The sequence below is a fragment of the Castanea sativa genome, chromosome 6 (assembly GCF_040712315.1).
Source record: "Castanea sativa cultivar Marrone di Chiusa Pesio chromosome 6, ASM4071231v1".
NCBI classification, from domain to species: Eukaryota; Viridiplantae; Streptophyta; class Magnoliopsida; order Fagales; family Fagaceae; genus Castanea; species Castanea sativa.
Genome location: NC_134018.1, coordinates 23,038,616 through 23,057,782, shown reverse-complemented (window position 1 = coordinate 23,057,782; position 19,167 = coordinate 23,038,616). Strand labels below are relative to the sequence as shown.

The following is a 19,167-nucleotide window of genomic DNA, read 5'->3' as shown; positions in this document are numbered from 1 at the left end:
AACAATAAATTTTTATTAAACTTGATTAGGAAGAAGGACGCCGCGACCCGAATAGTGAGTGCGCTCCTCTCATAGACCCTTGGTACGACACCCATGCCCTTTTCCCAAAAGTGCCTGGCGAGTACCTACCTCCGCCATTAGGTTGTGTGTGGCTTTCCCTTTGGCACCACAACATGGAGAGATCTTGGGCTCTATTGACTTTTTCAATCCCCGATCTCATTATCCGCTAAGGTACTTCACTCCTCGTGCCCGTTCTTTTTAAATTTGGGTCGGGTACTGCTTTGGGTTGGAAGGAGTGGGTAGATGATGAGTTGTCCAATAAGGGCTTCATGGTGACGTTACTATAGGCCGGTATGTTGAAGGCCATTTTTTCACTGTGACCTTGGAGGATGTGGCAAACCAACAACTTTTGCCCATTCTTGGTGATGTTGACCCCGGTGCTTTGGAGTTCTCTCCGGAGGAGGAGGCCGTGGAGGCCGAGTTGAGGAAGGGGATGAATGGAAACATGAAGTTGTCACATTGGGTTGGAGCTTTTTCCAAGGGTTACGTTGTTGCTTGTCGTGTGGCCTTCGTTACATTCTGGCTATGTAAGTTCATCTTTGGCTCTCATCCTCATGATGTTATGAAGCCTTTATATTTTTGTTTAGCCATCAAGATATCTGCTGGGGTGAGTCTGCCGTTGGCACCCATGTTTGTGGGTCATCTGTATGTATAATAAGATATTTTGCAGAGTGATGAGTAGCAAGCAAGTTCCTGCCATATAGTTACTACCTCTGCCCATAACACTATTTTGTACCATTTGTTGTGGGAGTGCTATGCTAGGCATTTGGAAAAGTGTAGGCCTATTCGCATAGCCAAGGAGAGATATCATTCATGTCCGAAGGTTATTACTAATTTCTGTGGTCGATTTGCAACATATTTTCCGTTGACTTTTTCGTTAGGTTGGGTTGAAGCTGTTTGGACATCCTACTGTTGAGTTCTTTAATAAGGGAGTTGGTTTTTATTGGAGAGCATATAGGAGTTTGGGTACGGGTTATACATGTGCTGATTCTGCCATGGGTCCTTTTGTTGATACTGCTGGGACCATCACCCCATTGATTGGTTTTGATGAAAGGGGTATTACATACTTGGCAGCCACCAATGCTGGGTGGTTGCCTTACTTGGCCGTGTTAGGATTAGTGCCCTTAAATCCTATTGTATGATGCTATGTATGATATTATGTATGACATTATGTATGACTTAATATTGTGGTTAATAAAGTTGTTTTATTATTATCTAAAATAAATGTAACATGAATATGAGACATTATCATATAGTCCATGAGATGCATTGTATGTGATTTAGTCACAGAAGATGTAAATCACAAGTTCCTTGTAAATTCAAAGTGTAGTTCGTAGTCGATGATGAAATTGGGCATTTCATCTGCGAAGATTAGAACATATCAACTAAGATGATTTGTCTTGATCATGGAAATGAAGATTTCTAGTTGGTATGTTGATATGTTTTAAGAGTTAAAACATATTGAACTGGACCGCTGTGAGATTTATTATTCTCCGAACAACTGTCAAATGAATAATAAACTCATGACTTCTATTTACATGAACTCTTAATCCTGATAGAATAATGGACCTGATCATGAAATGTAGGTTGTTTTGATATATCAGTAGTGAGATCTAAAGTAATGGTCAAAATCTTAGTATGTTGGGCAGCCACATTTAATGTTGATGGAACATATATTCTCAAGATGGAATTCAGAGTCTTTTAACGGAGATATAAAATATTCCCTTTAGATAAGTTTAATGGGTTTAGTTATTCAGAGAGTTAGGCCTAACCACTTTGGTAAGAAGTTACTAAAGTATCTATTTATGAAATTAGATTTCATAAATATATAATGGATAACTTTAAAGGATTAAACCGGGTACTCAAGGATAAAATGTAGTAATTTACAAAGTGGCAGTCTACATTCATGACTTTGTATTACTACGAATGTTTTATGAAGGGGTTACATGTATAATAAAGTCTTGGGATATAATTTATAAATAAGGCCTAGAGTGCAACTATATTTATATAGTGGTATTAAATATAGTTAATGGTAACTTTGGACTTGTTAAGAGTTGACAGAAAAGCCCAAGGCCCATTGGAGCTAGTGTCTTATTGGTCCCTTTTTGGTCCCACTCCAAGCCACTTACTAAAGCCCAATTGAAAAGGCCCAAAAGGCTAGCCCAATTAGATAATCAGTTATAAGGAGAGAAACATACAGAATTTTAATGTATGAAAAAGAGAGACATCATTATGAAATACTGTGTATGTGAGAGATAGACACTTTATCATTCTCCCTTGAAAACTGATTGAGAGACCACATATTTTGGGCGTAAAGTGGAATTGGAGTGAAGATTAAAAGTGTTCCCAAGTACTTCAATCTTTGGTTTTGAATTTCTCCGTACCAAGGTATGCTCTCTTGTTCTAGAATTCTGAAATTTACATAGCACATGTTATCAATTGCGAATGAAGTAGATCTGTTAATTTTCCGCTGCGTACATGCATATTTCCATCAGGCCGATGAGGGGATTTGGTTTGTGCATTATTCTACTGATAAAGTGAGGAGGTAGTTTAGGTTGGACCAGGATATTCCTAATGATTTTTCTACTATCATGGAGTCTCCCACTTCTGTTTGGCCATTCCTGTGACATAGTGCCTTTGAGTTTAGGAGCAGGCGTTTTATAGTAGTCATCGTACCCAGTTCACATAGGGAGGGTATTTGTACTGCAGCGATGCACGAGTATTGGTAGGCCGTGATGATCTCATTTAAGCAGGAGTTGTTGGGCAGCCGTGGGTTTTCTCTCATTCCTCCTGATAGGCTCCACGCAGTCATTTCTGTTAACCCTCGGTTACTTCTTCCCACCAAGTCTGTGGTGGCAAATGCTAGGAAGCAGAGTTAGTCTACTATATTTGAGTGGGATGCGGGAGGCGAAATGGTAGTTCTAGTATGCTGGTTATTTCCCCATGGGTTGGGAAAAGAAAGTGAAGGTGACGAACCTTCCCATCCTTACAAAGAAGGGCTTCGCATCTCGGTTTACCAATCCTAAGTCTGCCAAGAAGGGTGATTACTACTCTGAGACTTGTTTTGATATTGTCACTTTCAAAGGTGGCCTTACTTAGATAGGTAATATAGTCTTGGAGAATTCTCCTCCGCTTTCTGCTCGTACCCCTTCCAGCAAGCAAGGCTAGGCCTGCTGCTCCACAACCATTTGCTGATGCTCCTCCTTCCAGCAGGACCAGAGGCAGCAAGAGGAAGACATCTCCTAGGGCTTTTTTGCGGCTAACCCCATATCCATGTTCATTTATTTCCTTCCTCTTGTCCCTTTTTTTTTTTTTTTTTTTTTTTTTTTTTTTTTTTTTTTTTTTGCAGTTTAAGCACAAGGAGGACACTTCTGCCACCTACCCCATATTGCTTGATGAGCCTGAGTTAGAGGTATCTCTTTCTCTCTTCCTTTTTGCATGTGTTCCTATTGCCCTATGTAATTATGTGCCCTGTTTCTTTCTCTCCTCTTCTTTTCATATGTATATATATATATATATATATATATATATATATATATATATATATATATATGCATCGCCATTTATCATGTGTTCCCCTCTCCTTATTTTTTCTTTTGTTTCGTGTTCTTCAGCCCTAGCCCGAGCCCATCTCCATCTATCACCCCACGTCTGAGGATGTTTCTACTACCATGGGCACACCCATAGAGGGTTTCTTTGATAGGGCCGATGTGGTTGATAGGCCAAAAACGTATTGAGCCCTTGTGATAAATTGATTAATTAATTAGCCAAGTTTATTAATTGATCAAATTAACATGCAAACGCGTGGTAGCAAAAACAAATCACCAAATAACTAAATGCAACGAAAATTAAATTTGACACGGTGATTTGTTTACGAATTGGGAAAACCTCCAAGGCAAAAACTCCATCGGGTGATTTTAAGATCACCACTCCCAAGAATCCACTATTATCAAAACAAGCGGTTACAATTAAAGGAATCCCAGTCCCTTATACCAACCTATAGTTGAACCCTTACCCCAATACCCAATTGGACTTGTTCTGTAGTGACAATCTCTCCTTGTATTGTACGGCTCCCAGTACGTGACTAACCAATTGCACGAATCCCAGTACGCGACTTCAATCACCAACTTGAGGAAGATGTTGGCTGCAAAGTTCTTCTTCTCTCAAAAAATGAAGATCGTGAAGTTGCTTGGTCATAAAACCCTACGGTGTACAAACACAGCAGCTTCTTCAAGAACTAGGGTAAAACTAGGTTTCCGGTCACACTTCTGGAATTATGCTCTTGTGCAATTGTGCTCTCTTCTGTGTAACCGGATACAGCCCTTAAAATAATCATTTTATATGTCTAAGGTTATGAGAAAAGAAGGCCCAAAGAAATATTCACGGATTGGAAGAGAACAGATCAAAATTTCTATTTTTGTTAAACCTCGACAGATAGCATCTGTCGAGAAGCTGTCGAGCAGCTGTCGAACCACGGGGCTGGAATAGCTTCTTAAGGGCTGTAATGACAGGCACTTCTTCAGCTTGTTTCTTGGAAAAACTTGCATGGTTTTAACACTTAATCTTAAAATCTTGTTTCTTGAAGTATTAAAAACATCCTAGATCTACCCAAATACAAGTAAAGTGCATTTTGTTAAAGGATTAGCCAATTACATAAAATAATGACATATGTTCCTAACAAGTGAACCACATATGTCCTAATAGTGGTGGCTGAGGCCACGGCTGTTGTTACTCCTGCTGTTGCACAGGGGGTTCTTGTCTAGACACCTATCCCTTCTAGCAAGCCTGGACCTATAGTGGAGGGTGCTTAGACCGGGAGGGTCAGTGAGCCAGCTTCCATTCCTATCGAGACCTCTATTCCTCAGAAAGGAGTTAATCTTGTGGTTGCTTACCAGACTGATAGTGCCTCCCTGCTACGCCTCTTGTTATTTTGACTAGTGACCCTTTTGCGGCTTTGTCTCAAGCCGTAAAGGATGGTTCTTCTCTGGTGGTTACTCCCTCATCCATTCCTAGCTCTGCCACTTGCGGGCCTGATGTAAACTTGTCTTTTGATGAGGGATCTGAGGTGGTTCTTGAGGATTTTGATGATGAGCCTACCATGAAGAAGAGGGTCTCTGATTCCGACAATGAGGACAGTGATGAGTACGAGACCGAGGCTATGGGTACGTATTCCTTACACTTATTAGGCTTTCTCTCCCATCCTTTATCGTTGCCATCTCTTCTCTTTTAATATATATCAGTATAACTTTCTGATGCAATCTTTAATTATTCTTCATGTTCATTCTTCTGATCACAGAGATTCCTGAGGAGCCTCAGACTATAGCAGACATAGCGATGCCTACAGCCCCCATTCCTGCCATACCTACAGCACCTATTTCTGCCATACCTACAACACTTGTTTCTACCACACCTACATCCCCCGTTTCTACGGGTCATGGTATGTTTTCTTTCCTCCATCTTCTTCCTTATCTTTGTTATGAATTCTTCTGCTTTATTTCATTCATTTACCGCACTCCAAATTTTCTTTCAAGTTCGATTCTTACTGCCCCTCATCTGTTTGAGGTGGGCAATAGTTCTGCTATGGTTCCATATCCTGTGAGTGAGGCTGTGGCCTTTTTCATTCACTTTGACCAGTCCGAGGTTAATGATCCTGATCCTGTAAACTTTTGGGTCTCCTTATATTAACTTCCACGGCTTTAGGGTTCCTAGGGAGTGTGCTTCTCATTTGGAGGCAGTCTATAGGAGCTATAGGGACTTCATGTGGGGATTTCTTCTTGGCCATTCTGCGAGGGAGCATTTCTTGAAGTTGTCGGGGAGTGTGATGAATGACATTGAGCACAACTTCATCGATATTGTTTCTGCCAAGAGGATCTTGTAGTGGAGGGCCGCAGTCCAGGAGTTAATCAGAATGGGCTTTGTTGTAGAGTTCATGTTGGACCACTTGCGTGAGATTGCCCGAGCATTCTTCATGAAGAAGGTTCAGCCTGCTGTGGATGCCATTGATACACGCATTGAGGCTTTGAAGAAGGAGGTGGCAGACTTGGAGGGTCCATCGTGGTTGCCTTCTTTCTAGTGTTGCTGGATCTAGTCGCTTTGGAGATCAGACTCTCATTTTTGGACTTCGTTGATATTATGTAGTTTCCCCTTTATTTCCTTTCCCTTATTTCCCTATCTAGTACACTTTTATTTTCTAGAGGACTTATGTAGCAAGTTTGACATGACTGCTATAGTTTGGATTTGTAAACTATGATACTACATTTACTACTGTTTTTGCTACAAGTATTGCTATGACTATGATACTATATGCTTTCTAATACTTCATAGTTTTTCATTACATTCTGAATAAAAGCATGCTACAATACTGTCTTGTGACATGGTCACCTGGAGGAAAGGAAAAAAAAAACATGGAAATAACTAAACAAAAGAGATAACAACATGATTTTTTTTAAAGCATAATATCATTTTAACCACTTGCCATTGATGGGGTCCATTAGATTTTTTCCATCCATCTAGGCCAAATGATAATACCCGCTTGCATATGCCTCCCTTATCACAAGGGGTTCCTCCCATTTTGGTGAGAACTTAGACGATCCTACTATACTTTTTCTAACGTGATCCGCGGCCTTTAGCACAAGTTTCCCTTCCGCAAACACTCTTTCTCTAGTCATCTTGCCATACGCTTCAACCATCTTTTGTCTGTATCTGCGTATGTGTTCTTGAGCCTCTTCCCTTTTCTTGTCTAGCCCTTTTAGGGCTTCACACCTTTCTACCGCAAAAACTTCCTTCTCCTTTTTTTTCTTCCGCATTTGCATGACCCTCAGAGAGGGAGTCATTACTTCTACGAGGCTCATCACCTCTGTTCTGTAGTAAAGAGAAGGGTGCAAACCATGTGTCTAACTTTGGTAAGCCCAAAGGGCGTCTGGCAGGTGTGTTGCCCATCCTCCAGTATATTCCTGGCTCATCTTGCTGATAATCTTTATAAGGGTCTTGTTCATTGCCTCTGCCTGCCCATTCCCTGAGGGTAATAGGGCGATGACTGATGGTGTTTGATCTGATAGAATTTCAGCATCTTTCTCGCCTTACTGTTGACAAAGGGCGTGCCATTGTCACTGATGATTTTGTGGGGCACTCCGAACCTAACAATTATATTTTCCTTGATGAAGTTTGCCACTACCCCTCTCGTGGCCTTACAGAGTGGTATTGCTTTTGCCTACTTGGTAAAATACTTTGTAGCCACTAGGATCCATATGTACCCATGTGATGGAGGACTAATTGGTCCCACCAAATCAAGCCCCCGGGTGTGAAAGGGCCATGGGGTGACCATGCTGTGTAAGTTATGTGGGTGAGTGTGAATCAGGTTGGCTTGTACTTGGCAACTGTGGCATTTTTTTTTATGAATTCTGTTGTGTCCCTCTTCATGGTGGGTCAGTAATAACCCATCTATAGCAAGCATCTGTACAACTTTTTCTTGCCTTGGTGCTCCCTACATTCTCCTACGTGTACCTCTTTTATCATTTCACTTGCTTCTTCGGGACCCAGACACCGCAATTGGTGTCCATCATACCCTTTCTTGAAAAGGACTCCGTCATGTAAAGAGTAACGTGTTGCCAACCTTTTAAGCTTGTATCTTTCCCTATGCTTCTACGGCAAGATACCTTCTGTCAGTTATTATACAAACGCGTTCCTCTAGTCCTTGCCAATGAAGATGTTAAGGACATATATTATGTAGTTGGCTAATCCTTTGACAAAACACACTTTACTTGTATTTAGATTGATCTAGGATGTGTTTAATACTTCAAAGAACATGGTTCAAGTCTAGTATTAAAGCCATGGAGATTGGACCAAGAAACAAGTGAAGAAAAGGTGTTTACTAAAGCTGGACACCCGGTGGACACCTACGGATAGCTGCTCGACACCTGCTTGATAGATAGCTATCTATCGAGGTTTAATGAATCTCGACAGATGTTATGTATCGAGGTATCTATCGAAGTTACGGAAATCCGAATTTTCAGATTTGATTTTTGGGCCAGGCTTTTGTATTTGTGTAGGGTTTCTTTTCTCACGACCCTAGGTATATATAAGGCTTATTTTAGAGGCCGTCACACAAGAGAATACAAGGAGAACATATGCAAAAGGTGATCGAAGCCTTATTCTCTCTAAAAGAAGCTACTGCGTCTTTGCGCCTTGGGGTTTTGTAACCAAGTGCTTCTTGATCTTCATTGTTAATGGAGTGAAGAACTTTGCAGCCAACATTCTTCTTCCTTAAGTTGGTGAGTGAGTCACGTACTGGGATTCGTGCAAAAGAGTGAGTCACGTACTGGGATCCGTGCATCAAAGGGTGGCGTTCATATATTGAAGAGTTCAGAGGTTCTGAAGCGGTAGAAGGTTTCTGCTGTGAGTTCATCTACGGGGATTGTAAAATCTAGGGACAAAGGTTTTGTACTAGATCTGAAACTTCTCTTTACTATAGTGAATTGCTTTTCGGGAAGGTTTCCCCCCAGGCTTTTTACTGTGAAACTAGTTAGTTTCATTGGTTTTCCTGGGTAATCATATCTTGTCTTATTTATTTTTCCGCTACACTTAGTTTTGACATGATATTGATGTTTATTTGTTTTAACAAGTTTTATGCATAATAAATCTAATTAACAACTGGGGTTTAAAACTTGTTAATTCTATCAACTGAGGTCTAAATTTCCTAACAGAAGACAACATAGCTTTCCTCTTTATTTGTCGCAAGCTGACAGGCCTCACATTGGGTTTGGACTTGGTCTGGGTCCTTACCCATGCTTGGCCAATAGAAACCTGCCTTTTGGATGTTACGGTAAAGGTTGACTTCTTTGTAGAACCCGCGTGTTCTATCATGTACTTACCTCAACTTTCTTTAGGCCTCCTCCTACCCCACACATCTTAACAGGATTCAACCCAGCATCCTGCGATACAATTCTCCTTTTACCAAGGCGTAGTATTTCAACGCCTTCAATTCTGCCATATCTTCTTCTTTCATCAAAGCTTCTTTTATGGGAATCCTCCAATCTTTTTCAAAATTTTCTTCTTGGAACCTCTCCTTCAATATTTCAATAATGGACTCCTTCCGTTTGCTGACTTCTATCCTGGTGCTGCTCCCTTCAAATGCTATTTGAGATCCTAACGTGGCCAGCACGTTTGCATACCGATTTTCACTCCTCAGAGCGTGCTCTATCTCAAATGTTGAGAACTTTTCCTCTATTTTTTTGGTCATCGTTCTGTACTGGGCTAAGCTGGGTTCTTTCAAAGAGAAGCTCCCTTTGGTTTGGCACACCACTAGGTTTGAATCACCTATTACTTTTATATGCTTGACTCCCATTTCGAGGGCTGTAGCTAGCCCAGTGAGATAAGCCTCATATTCTGCGGTATTGTTTGAGTAGGGGAATTCTAATTTGAATGAGAGCACAATGGCCTCGTCCTTCTTATGATACAGAACTACATGCCTCTTGGGTGGGCAGTTGAGGATCCATCAAACTTCATTACCCATTGCTCTCTAACTTCTTCGGCCATGGCTACCTCCCCTGGAACCTCATCGTCCAATGGGAATTCCTCTTCTCTTGGGAATTGTGCCAACAAGTCTGCTATAGCTTCACTGCTTTGGGCATTCCCACCTTCAAATCATACTACGACAATTGTAGCTTCCACTAGAATATCCTTCAAAAGAGAATTGGCTGCCGCAACAAAGCTTTAATTGCGTGAAACTTAGTCATTAGCCATACCTCGTAGGTCAGGAAATAATGGCATAGCTTCTATGAAGCATATACTATTGCCAAGCATGCCTTTTCCACCCTTGGGTAGCAAGTCTCTACATTTTTTAAAGTGTGACTGATGTAGTAGACTAGTTGCTCAACGCCACTTCCATCCTCTTGGGCAATCAACACGCCTATGGCATACGAGTTGGTGGCTAAGTAGAGTAGTAGTGGCCTTTTGCGAATTTGGGCTTGCACTATAGGAAGGTTCATCATAATCTGTTGTAACCTTTCAAAGGCTGTCTATTGTGTTTCTCTCCACTCAAAGCCTTGCCACTTCTTGAGTAATCTAGCGATGGCCAAAGTGATTGATGCCAAACCAGGGATAAACCTTTGAATGTATGAGACCTTCCCCAGGAAACTCTTTAGTTCTTTCACCGTGGCAGGCAGCTTTATGGGTGCTATGGATGTAGCTTTAGCTGGGTCTACATCTATTCCTTTGCTATGAACCAAGAAACCCAGAAACTTTTCAGAAGATACTTCAAATGTACACTTGAGGGGATTCATTCTCAACTTGAAAGCCCGACATCTTTCAAAAATTTTCCTCAATATTTGGACATGATCTTCTCACCTTTTTGACTTCACAACTATGTCATCTACATAGTCTTCCAACTCACGGTGCATCATGTCGTGGAATATGGCTGTCATGGTACGTTGGTACTTCATTTTTCAACCCAAAAGGCATCATAGTATAGTAAAACTTTCCTATGGATGTTCTGAATGCAGTTTTCTCCGCATCCTTTGGCGCCATTCGAATCTGATTGTATCCGCTGAACCTGTCCATGAAGGAGAACATGACGCTTCCTGCTGCAGGGTCTATTAACAAGTCCATGTTTAGCAGCGGGAATTCATCTTTTAGGCAAGCTCTGTTGAGATTTTTGAAATCTACAAAACACCTTATCTACCCATTCTTCTTCTTTACTGGCAAAATGTTAGACAATCAACGTGAATGCTGGATGGGCTTAATGAAACCCACAGCCAATAATTTATGTACCTCTTTTACTATTTGCTCCTCTATTTCAGTGTGGAATACTCTGGGAGGCTGAGTCGCTAGCTTGGCCTCGGGATCCACATTCAGCGTGTGCACCACCAGTCCGGGATCCAACCCAGGAATTTCGCTGTGATCCCATGCGAAAACATCCTTGAATTCTTTCAGCAACAATATCAACTCTGACTTTTCTTCCTTTGACAGTTTTGAACTAATTGAGATGGGTTTTGGTTCCAGCGGATTAGATCCCAGATCAACTTCTTCCAATCTTTCTTCTGCTATGACTTATACATCTTTCTCTGCTATAACTTCCTCATCTTTCTTCGTATTATTTTCTTCCTCAAAACCTTCTTGAGACACACAACATACCAAACTTTTATGTTGTAGTTCTTGCCTAGGGCCCGCTTGCGCATTGCATGTGGGCCCCATGCACCTTCATAATTTGTAGACGATTCTGCCATCAGAGGCCTGAACCTTGACACATTGTAGTGCATCATCTGATTCCAAAGTAGGCGTTTCTTTCCTTTTCTTCTTCTACATCAATAGCCCCTTTAGATTGGGCTCTAGGTCATCTTGGATATCTTCCCACCTAGGAACAAAGGTGCCCTGTGGTTTTCATACTGAGCTCTCCCCAACTGGTGCCCACTTATCATAGAACATGGTTTCTACCAGATGAGCCTCCGTTTGTTCAATGGGCGATGAATTTTCCGTTCGTATCATTCTGCCATTCAACCTTCCTTTCTCAGAATGATGATAAATGGATGGGACCAGTCGGTGCTTATGCAATCACGGTCTTTCCAATAGCACGTGGTATGAGACTTATGTTTTCACCATGTGGAAGTGGGCCAAAGAGGATATTGGTCCCACTTTCAAGAATGTAGCCTATGGTGTATTCACATGTTCCCCCAAACCCTGTTACTTCCATTGGACATCCTTGAATCTTTCTTTATGAAATTCCGGCTGCTTGTAAGGTGCTCAGTGGGATGAGATTCACAGAAGCACCCGTATCCATCAAAGCTCTCTTGATAGGGATTTGATTTATGGATGCTACTAAGTAAAAGGGCCTCTTATGATCCGAGTACCTTGCTTCCATATCTTTATCACTGAATGTGATCTCACTTGCCTCCTACAAAAGGGCTTTGTCATCCGTGACTTCTACTGCTAAACATTCTATTCCTACCACAAAGGTGATGCTCACTAAGGCCTCTGTGGCTACCCTTAGCTCGTTCATTGTGAGCCCCAATTGATCAAACAAGTTCTTGAACTTGGAACTTTTTGCAAGGTGCTAATTGTTGTGGCAGGCAGGGCTGGACTTTCCTCTTTATCTTCCCCCTAGATTTGCACAAAAGACAACTATTGCTATTCCCTTCCCCTTGTGGTTCTGGAGTGGGTTTCTTTGAACTTCCGGCTGGGATAGCTTTAGAGTCCCTTCTTTGATTCTTCGATGCACCAGTCTATGGAGCGCCTAGCATTCTGTGGTGGGATGTTGCACATAATTGTGCAAGCGACAGAAACGTGGATCTCTCCACTCTTCTTCGGGCTCTCTAGAAATTTGGTTAGGCTTGAATACTCCATCTGCTATCCATTTATCTAGGAGCATGTCTAGCTTCTTTGGGGTACATAGCAGTGGTGGAGGGGTATCGTATTCCCTTCCATCAGACTTCCTCTTTCTTTCACCAGTGGACACTACGATAGCTTGGGGAGTGTTTCTTTTTTCGAAACTTGGCTTCACCGATTGAGAAGTCTTTCTGGCTTTCTGCAATAACTATGTAAACTGGGAGATATTGATATTCTCCAAGACAACTCTGTACTCTCTGATCATGTTTGTCATACATATTTCTACCAACGTCTTTTCTTCGCAATGATCATAGCAATCAAGTGCTATGTCTCTTAACCTTTTGATGTATTCCATGAAATCTTCGCTGCTTCTTTGCTTAGTTGCTTGCAAAGTCGCAAGTGTTACTGTTTCTTCTCCGTGGAAGTACTTAGTACAAAATTCATCCACCATGTCATCCCATGTTGGGATTGACCCTAGTTTCAGACCGATGTACCAGGTATATGCACGGTCACACATTGATTTAGAAAATTCCCGAAGACATAGGTCCTCGTCTGCCGCATAAGGGCCAAGAGTATCAATGAACTTGCTCACATTTGGATGGTATGTTATCCCAGTTGGACATTTTCCCCAAAAGAGTTTGAGAGAGAACCCCAGAATAGGCTATCCGTTTCTCCCCACTGCTAGACCATACCTTTTCACCTTTGGCCCATGGCCCATCACTCCTATATTGGCTAGGTAAAAGTTGGTGGTGCCTAAGCCTTGTGCGTGCTCCACTTCCATGTGTGTCCATTGCTTGTTTATTGCTCATGCATTTGCCATGACCTGAAGGTTGTTTGTGCATTCTACTGCTCATTTTTGGCCTCTTGTGGCGTGAATGAGTCTCTGAGCCTTTATTCTTTATAGCTTGCTTTCTTCCTGGGTTTGGGCCTTGCTTGATTGTGGGCTTTTCTTTCTCTAATTCATTCTTTATCCCTTTTGCAAATCTGTTGGTACTTCTATCATGCCATTTTGTCATTCCTGCTGTGTTATTATGTGACCCGTGCTTGTTGGGCCTCTTTTGGTCTGTTGTATGCTTTTCCCTTTGCTTAATTCCAGTGGCTTAGTATTATCATTGGGCTAGGATTCATGCTATTTTGGGCTTCCTTGGCCTATTCCATTGCTTTAAGGCTTCCTTGGCCAATTTCATCCTTTTGGGCATCCTCGGCCCATTTCCTTTCCTTGAGCATCCTCGGCCCATTCTAATTCTTTATTCCCATGGGCCTTTGCTAAGTCTTTTGGGATTCCCAGACCCAAATTGACATATCCTTTACCTTTAGAGTATATGGGCTTTCCATCAACCCCTTACTCTCTTAATTCATTACTTCGGGCCTCTTTGGCCCATTCTTGCCTGCTTCCTATTTCTTATAATGCTCATAGGTTTATTACTTATTCGCTAGGCTCCTTTAGGCCTGCTTGCTTTCTTTGACACCCGTTTACTATTTTTTAGGCCTATGATCCATTGTTCTAGCCACTCGGGCTTAATGATTTTTTTCTCAATTTACTTACTCTTTTCCTCCCATATTATTGGGCTTCTTCCTACTATTGGGCTTGCTTGCCAAAATGAGCATCAACAAAAACATTACAACATTATTCGTGCATTGCAAAGTAACTTACTAGCATATTATAAAAGTTGGATCCCCAAAACCAGATGATGCACACCATGGTGACATTTGTCAATCTATTAAAGCTAATTAGAATGACATATGTCACCACACATCTATTCACTACTACTCTCCTTTAAGCTTTAATGGGGAAAAATTGAATATTGAATTAATACAAAACAAAAATACACGTATTGCCAATCTAATTAAAACTATCAATTTAATTACGGCCCACTAATTAATAAAATCTACATGTCCCTTTGTATTACATTTCAAATTGTGGGGGAAAATTGAAAACATTTAAGCGGGTGTTAGTATGTTACAAGTTACAACAGTTGAGAGGAGCATAAAATTAATATTCTATACTGCATGCCCTGAACAATGCTCCTTAGTTGGGGAAAAAATGACGCTGCAATTACAATGTTCAAATTTGAAAAAAAAAATTAACAAAAATTAGTTGTCCATGAGTATGGAAATTATATAATTTGAAAATATTTAAGTGGGTGTTAGTATAGTACGAGTTACAACAGTTGAGAGGAGCATTAAATTAATATTCTACAGTTCATGCCATAACATCGCTCATCAGTTGGGTAAAAAAATGACGCTGCAATTACAATGTTCAAAATTGAAAAAAAAAATTAACAAAAATTATTTGTCTATGGGTATGGAAATTATATAATTCAAGTGGGAAAAAATTCAATAAATACAACTTAATTGGATTCTATTAACCCACATTAGCCACTTTGATTTTGTTTCTTTCCTTTTTTGTTTCTTTAACATTTTTTTTAATCATACTACATATTTAGTTATTGCACTCATATAATTAATTAGCCATTACATTCCCTTCAACTCCTAAAATTGATGGCAATAAATTAGTTGTCCATGTCTATAAGTATGGCAATTATACATTTCAAGTGGGGAAAATGCAATAAATACAACTTAAATAGAATGTACTAACCCAACTTTGATTTGTTTTCTTCTAAATTTTTTTATCTCTAACTCTCAAGTGAATTTTCCAGGGTTTTCTCTCTGAAAGAACACCCTTTACAATTTGTGGGTAATCAGGGTATATATAGTGTGGATAAAGACTTGGTAAAGCAAAACACAACTTTTTGCCACACAGAGACTTTTGGGGGTCCTTCGCGGGTTGGCCCTTCTCGTGAGACAGTCGCAAAAATGACAGCCTAGCATGATTCTTCATCTTTCAGTCATGTGCTCTACACATGACTATTTCGCGGGTTACTTCTCACGAGACACTCGCAAGCCAGTCGTGAAATTCACTTGTTTAACTTTTGAAGCTTGATTTTTACCGATTTCTCACACTCATCCCTTACAATTAAAACCACATACATACAGGAAAAACAATTGAAGAAATTACAATCAAATTTGGCAAGGAGTTAAAGCCAACATAGTGCCCGTTTGGTTCAACGTTTTGAGCCCAAAACGCCACTTTTTCAAAAAGTCAGACCTTTATGCGTGTTTGGTTCAGCCCAAAAAGCAACTTTTTTCAAAAGTTGCGTTTTCAGTTAAGGCATAAAACGCACAATCCCTTATGGAGCTCTGGAGGTCCATTTTGCCAAAAGCCAGTGCGCGTTCTAAGGTATCCGTTGAACAATCTTGGACAATTACCAAATTCTTCTTTCTTCGTCTTCTTCAACACCTCTCATCAAGTTCACTTACGCCTCTACCTCTTCCTCAGTTTTTTTTTTTAAAAATTTATTTCTCTAATCTGATCAACACAAAATCACTTAAAATCAACTCAAATCCCATTAGAAAACCCATCCCAAACCCAACTCAAAATCAAACCCAAAATCCACAAAAAAAAAAAATCAACTCAAAATCCAAAATCAAACCCAAAATCAACTAAAAAAAAATCAACTCAAAATCAAACCCAAAATCACAAAATCCTTATGTTTCAATCATCTTCATCTTCTTCATCATCATCTTCTATGGAGTGTGAAAAAAAAAGAATAAAGAAGGAAATACGAAATAAAGAAATAAAGAAAAAAGATGAAAAAAGAGATGGGAGTACCTCTGTGGATGGATGAGTTCTTGCAGAAGAAGAAGAAGAAAAAAAAAAAAAAAACACAAGAGGAAGTTGGAGAGCTCTGTGGAATGCTCTAGAGAATGGGAGAAGTGGCTGGGAAAAGTGAGGAAAGAAGGAAATAAAGGAAAGGAGTTATACGTGGGTGGAGGAGAAAAAAAGAGTGGAAAAAAAAAAAAGGGGGAAAGATAAGGAAATGCAGTAACGTGTGGAGGAGAAAAAAAAGATTAAAAAAAAAAGGAAAGAAAAAGAAGAGAATGTTATTACAATATTTTTACAATAAATTTTAAGTGGTAAATTATTATTAGTAAATATTGGTGAGAAAAAAATAATTTTTATAGAAAGAAAAAAAATAATTTTAATAGTACGTTCAAATTTTAATCAGTATTAATTTTTATCACAATATTTTCACAGTAAATCTTAAGTGGTAAGTTATTATTAAATAATATTGGTGAGAAAAAAAATAATTTTTATAGAAAGAGAAAAAAATAATTTTAATAGTACGTTCAAATTTTAATCAGTATTAATTTTTATCACAATATTTTCACAATAAATCTTAAGTGCTAAGTTATTATTAAATAATATTGGTGAGAAAAAAATAATTTTTATAGAAAGAGAAAAAAATAATTTTAATAGTACGGTCAAATTTTAATCAGTATTAATTTTTATCACAATATTTTCACAATACTTTCACAATAAATCTTAAGTGGTAGGTTATTATTAGCTAATATTGATGAGAAAAAAAAAATTTTAGAAAGAGTAAAATTGATTTAAGTATATGAAGTAGTTGATTTAAGTATGAAATAAACTCCCTTATATATACATTGTCCTTTTTGGTAATTTATCTCTTAAACTGTAACTTTTATAAATGCTAACCAAACACTCAGCTTTTTTAAAAAGCACTTTTTAACAGCTTTTACCAAACACTCAGCTTTTTGAAAAATCACTTTTTCATTATGCACTTTTTAAAAACTCAACTTTTTCATTATGCACTTTTTCAAAAAGCCCAACCAAACTCACCCATAATATAGTTGGAAATCACAAATTTACAAAATGATTCAACCTACTTGTGATATATATATATATATATATATATATATATATATATATATATATATATATATATATATTGGTCTATGCCTCTCCTCCTCAATTTTAGCTATCAAATATCAAAAAAAAAAATGATAATTTAATGATACATCAAATATACTGCAATTTATAGACCCTATTTCATCTCCTTAAAAAAAAAAAACTATTTTTAATGAGTACTTTAAGGACAAATTTATAAGTTGGCTCATGTTTTAAATATGCATTTAACCTGTGCATGGCGGCAAAAATGGGCAAATGCCCATTTCGCGCAAAAAAAAAAAAAAAAAAAAGGGCAAATGCCCCCTTTTCCAAACTAATTAGGAAAATGCCCCTCTTTTGAAACTCGATTTTTTTAAAATCGAGTTAAAAAAAAATTCTTGAGTCCTATAGCAACGTTTTAAAGACCTATAGCGGCGTTTTGTAACTCGAGCTCCATGAACTCAAGTTCCATGCAAGTTTTTTTTTTTTTTTTTTTTTTTACCTATAACTCGATTTTATGAATCTCGAGTTCCAAAACGCTGCTATAGGCTCTTTAAAACGTCGCTATAAGGCTTAACTCGATTTTGAGAAAATCGAGTTTCAAAAGATGAGCATTTCCCTAATTAGTTTGGGAAATGGGGCATAATGCTATTTTTTTTTTTTTTTTTTTTTGCGCAAAAATGGCATTTGCCCATTTTGGCCTGTGCATGGCTTTAACCTTTTAGCCTGTGTCGTGTAAATTCTGATCTTGAATTGGAATGGTCAAATGGTAGAGTTTTAGAAGAGGCTTTTGCTTTACTTATGATAGATATTAGATTAGATAATAAGAAATGGTTGAGTCTTATACATCATTGGTCATGATTGAAATATTGTGCTACTATCACTGGTCATAAAATCACCCAAAAACAAAATTGTGAAATACACTTACCCAAAACAATGTAATAAACTTCATTGTATTAAAATATTTTAAAATATATATTTGCTCACTTAATTAAAATAATGACTGTAATATATTTTCTTTCTTTTTATTTGTCCTATATAATGATTTAAAAGTAAACACAATTAAAAAAAGTAAATGCTGATTTTTTTTTTTAGAACAAAGAATTTAATCTTCATTGATATGTAAAGATTCCTAGTACAAAACATCCGCCGTTGGCGGTGGAGTATCTTCAATCTAGTACATATCATCAATTATATTCCTAGCATATTTTGCTAATGAGTTCGCCACCATATTTCCAAATCTTTTCACCCAGCTAAAGGACATAACCTGCATTCCTCTAAGATTACATCTGATATCATCATAGATGTGGCCGAGCAAGGAGCTGTTTGTTGTAGAATCTAAGAGAGCTCCAATAACATTTAGACTATCCCCTTCAATGATCAGCCTAGAAAACCCCGCTTCTATGGAAAATTCTATAGCTTTTTGGCATGCTAGAACCTCTGCTTCTTCACTACTATGCACATAGGGACCTATAGCTGACATTCCCGTCATAACCTCACCATTTGTGTTCCTAATAATTGCTCCAAAGCATTGCAAGTCCAAAAAAACAGCAGCGTCAAAGTTTAATTTATACTCATTTGGAGGTGGAGCCTGCCGTATGAGTCTGCATGATACTGCATTTGAAGTTGTAAGATTTTCCTGGGCTTTCTTGTATTCATCAAGATATTCTGCAGCTTGTCTATTTAGCCAACCCAGTTCCTTCAGTTTTCCCCCATGCACCATAGCATTTCTCTGGTTCCATATAATCCACGCTTAAACAAGGAAAAGCTCCAGCTCTGGTTTCAGTAACTTGCTCAATAAACATTCAAACAAATGCATAAAATCCAGATAGTTAGTAGACCATTTCTGCAGCGAAGTGATACTTCCTGCCCAAGCATCCTGTGCAGCTTCACATTCCCAAATAGCATGGATGGTAGTCTCAGCAGCTCTCTTGCAGCAATGGCATCTGTCATCTGATATGAGTTTTCGTTTAGCAAGGTTCACCCTTGTTGGAAGGATTTTGTGGCAAGCTCTCCAACAAAAAACCTTCAATTTG

The 19,167-nt window shown here is 38.9% G+C and overlaps 1 protein-coding gene across 1 annotated transcript; it reads right to left on the bottom strand.

Annotated features, from left to right (window-relative positions):
- Positions 1 to 18,305: 18,305 nt before the first annotated feature.
- On the bottom strand, positions 18,306 to 18,854 carry LOC142639672 (uncharacterized). The gene has a single exon (XM_075813817.1). It carries the CDS (start codon positions 18,852 to 18,854, stop codon positions 18,306 to 18,308), a length of 549 nt encoding a protein of 182 aa, XP_075669932.1.
- Positions 18,855 to 19,167: the final 313 nt, after the last annotated feature.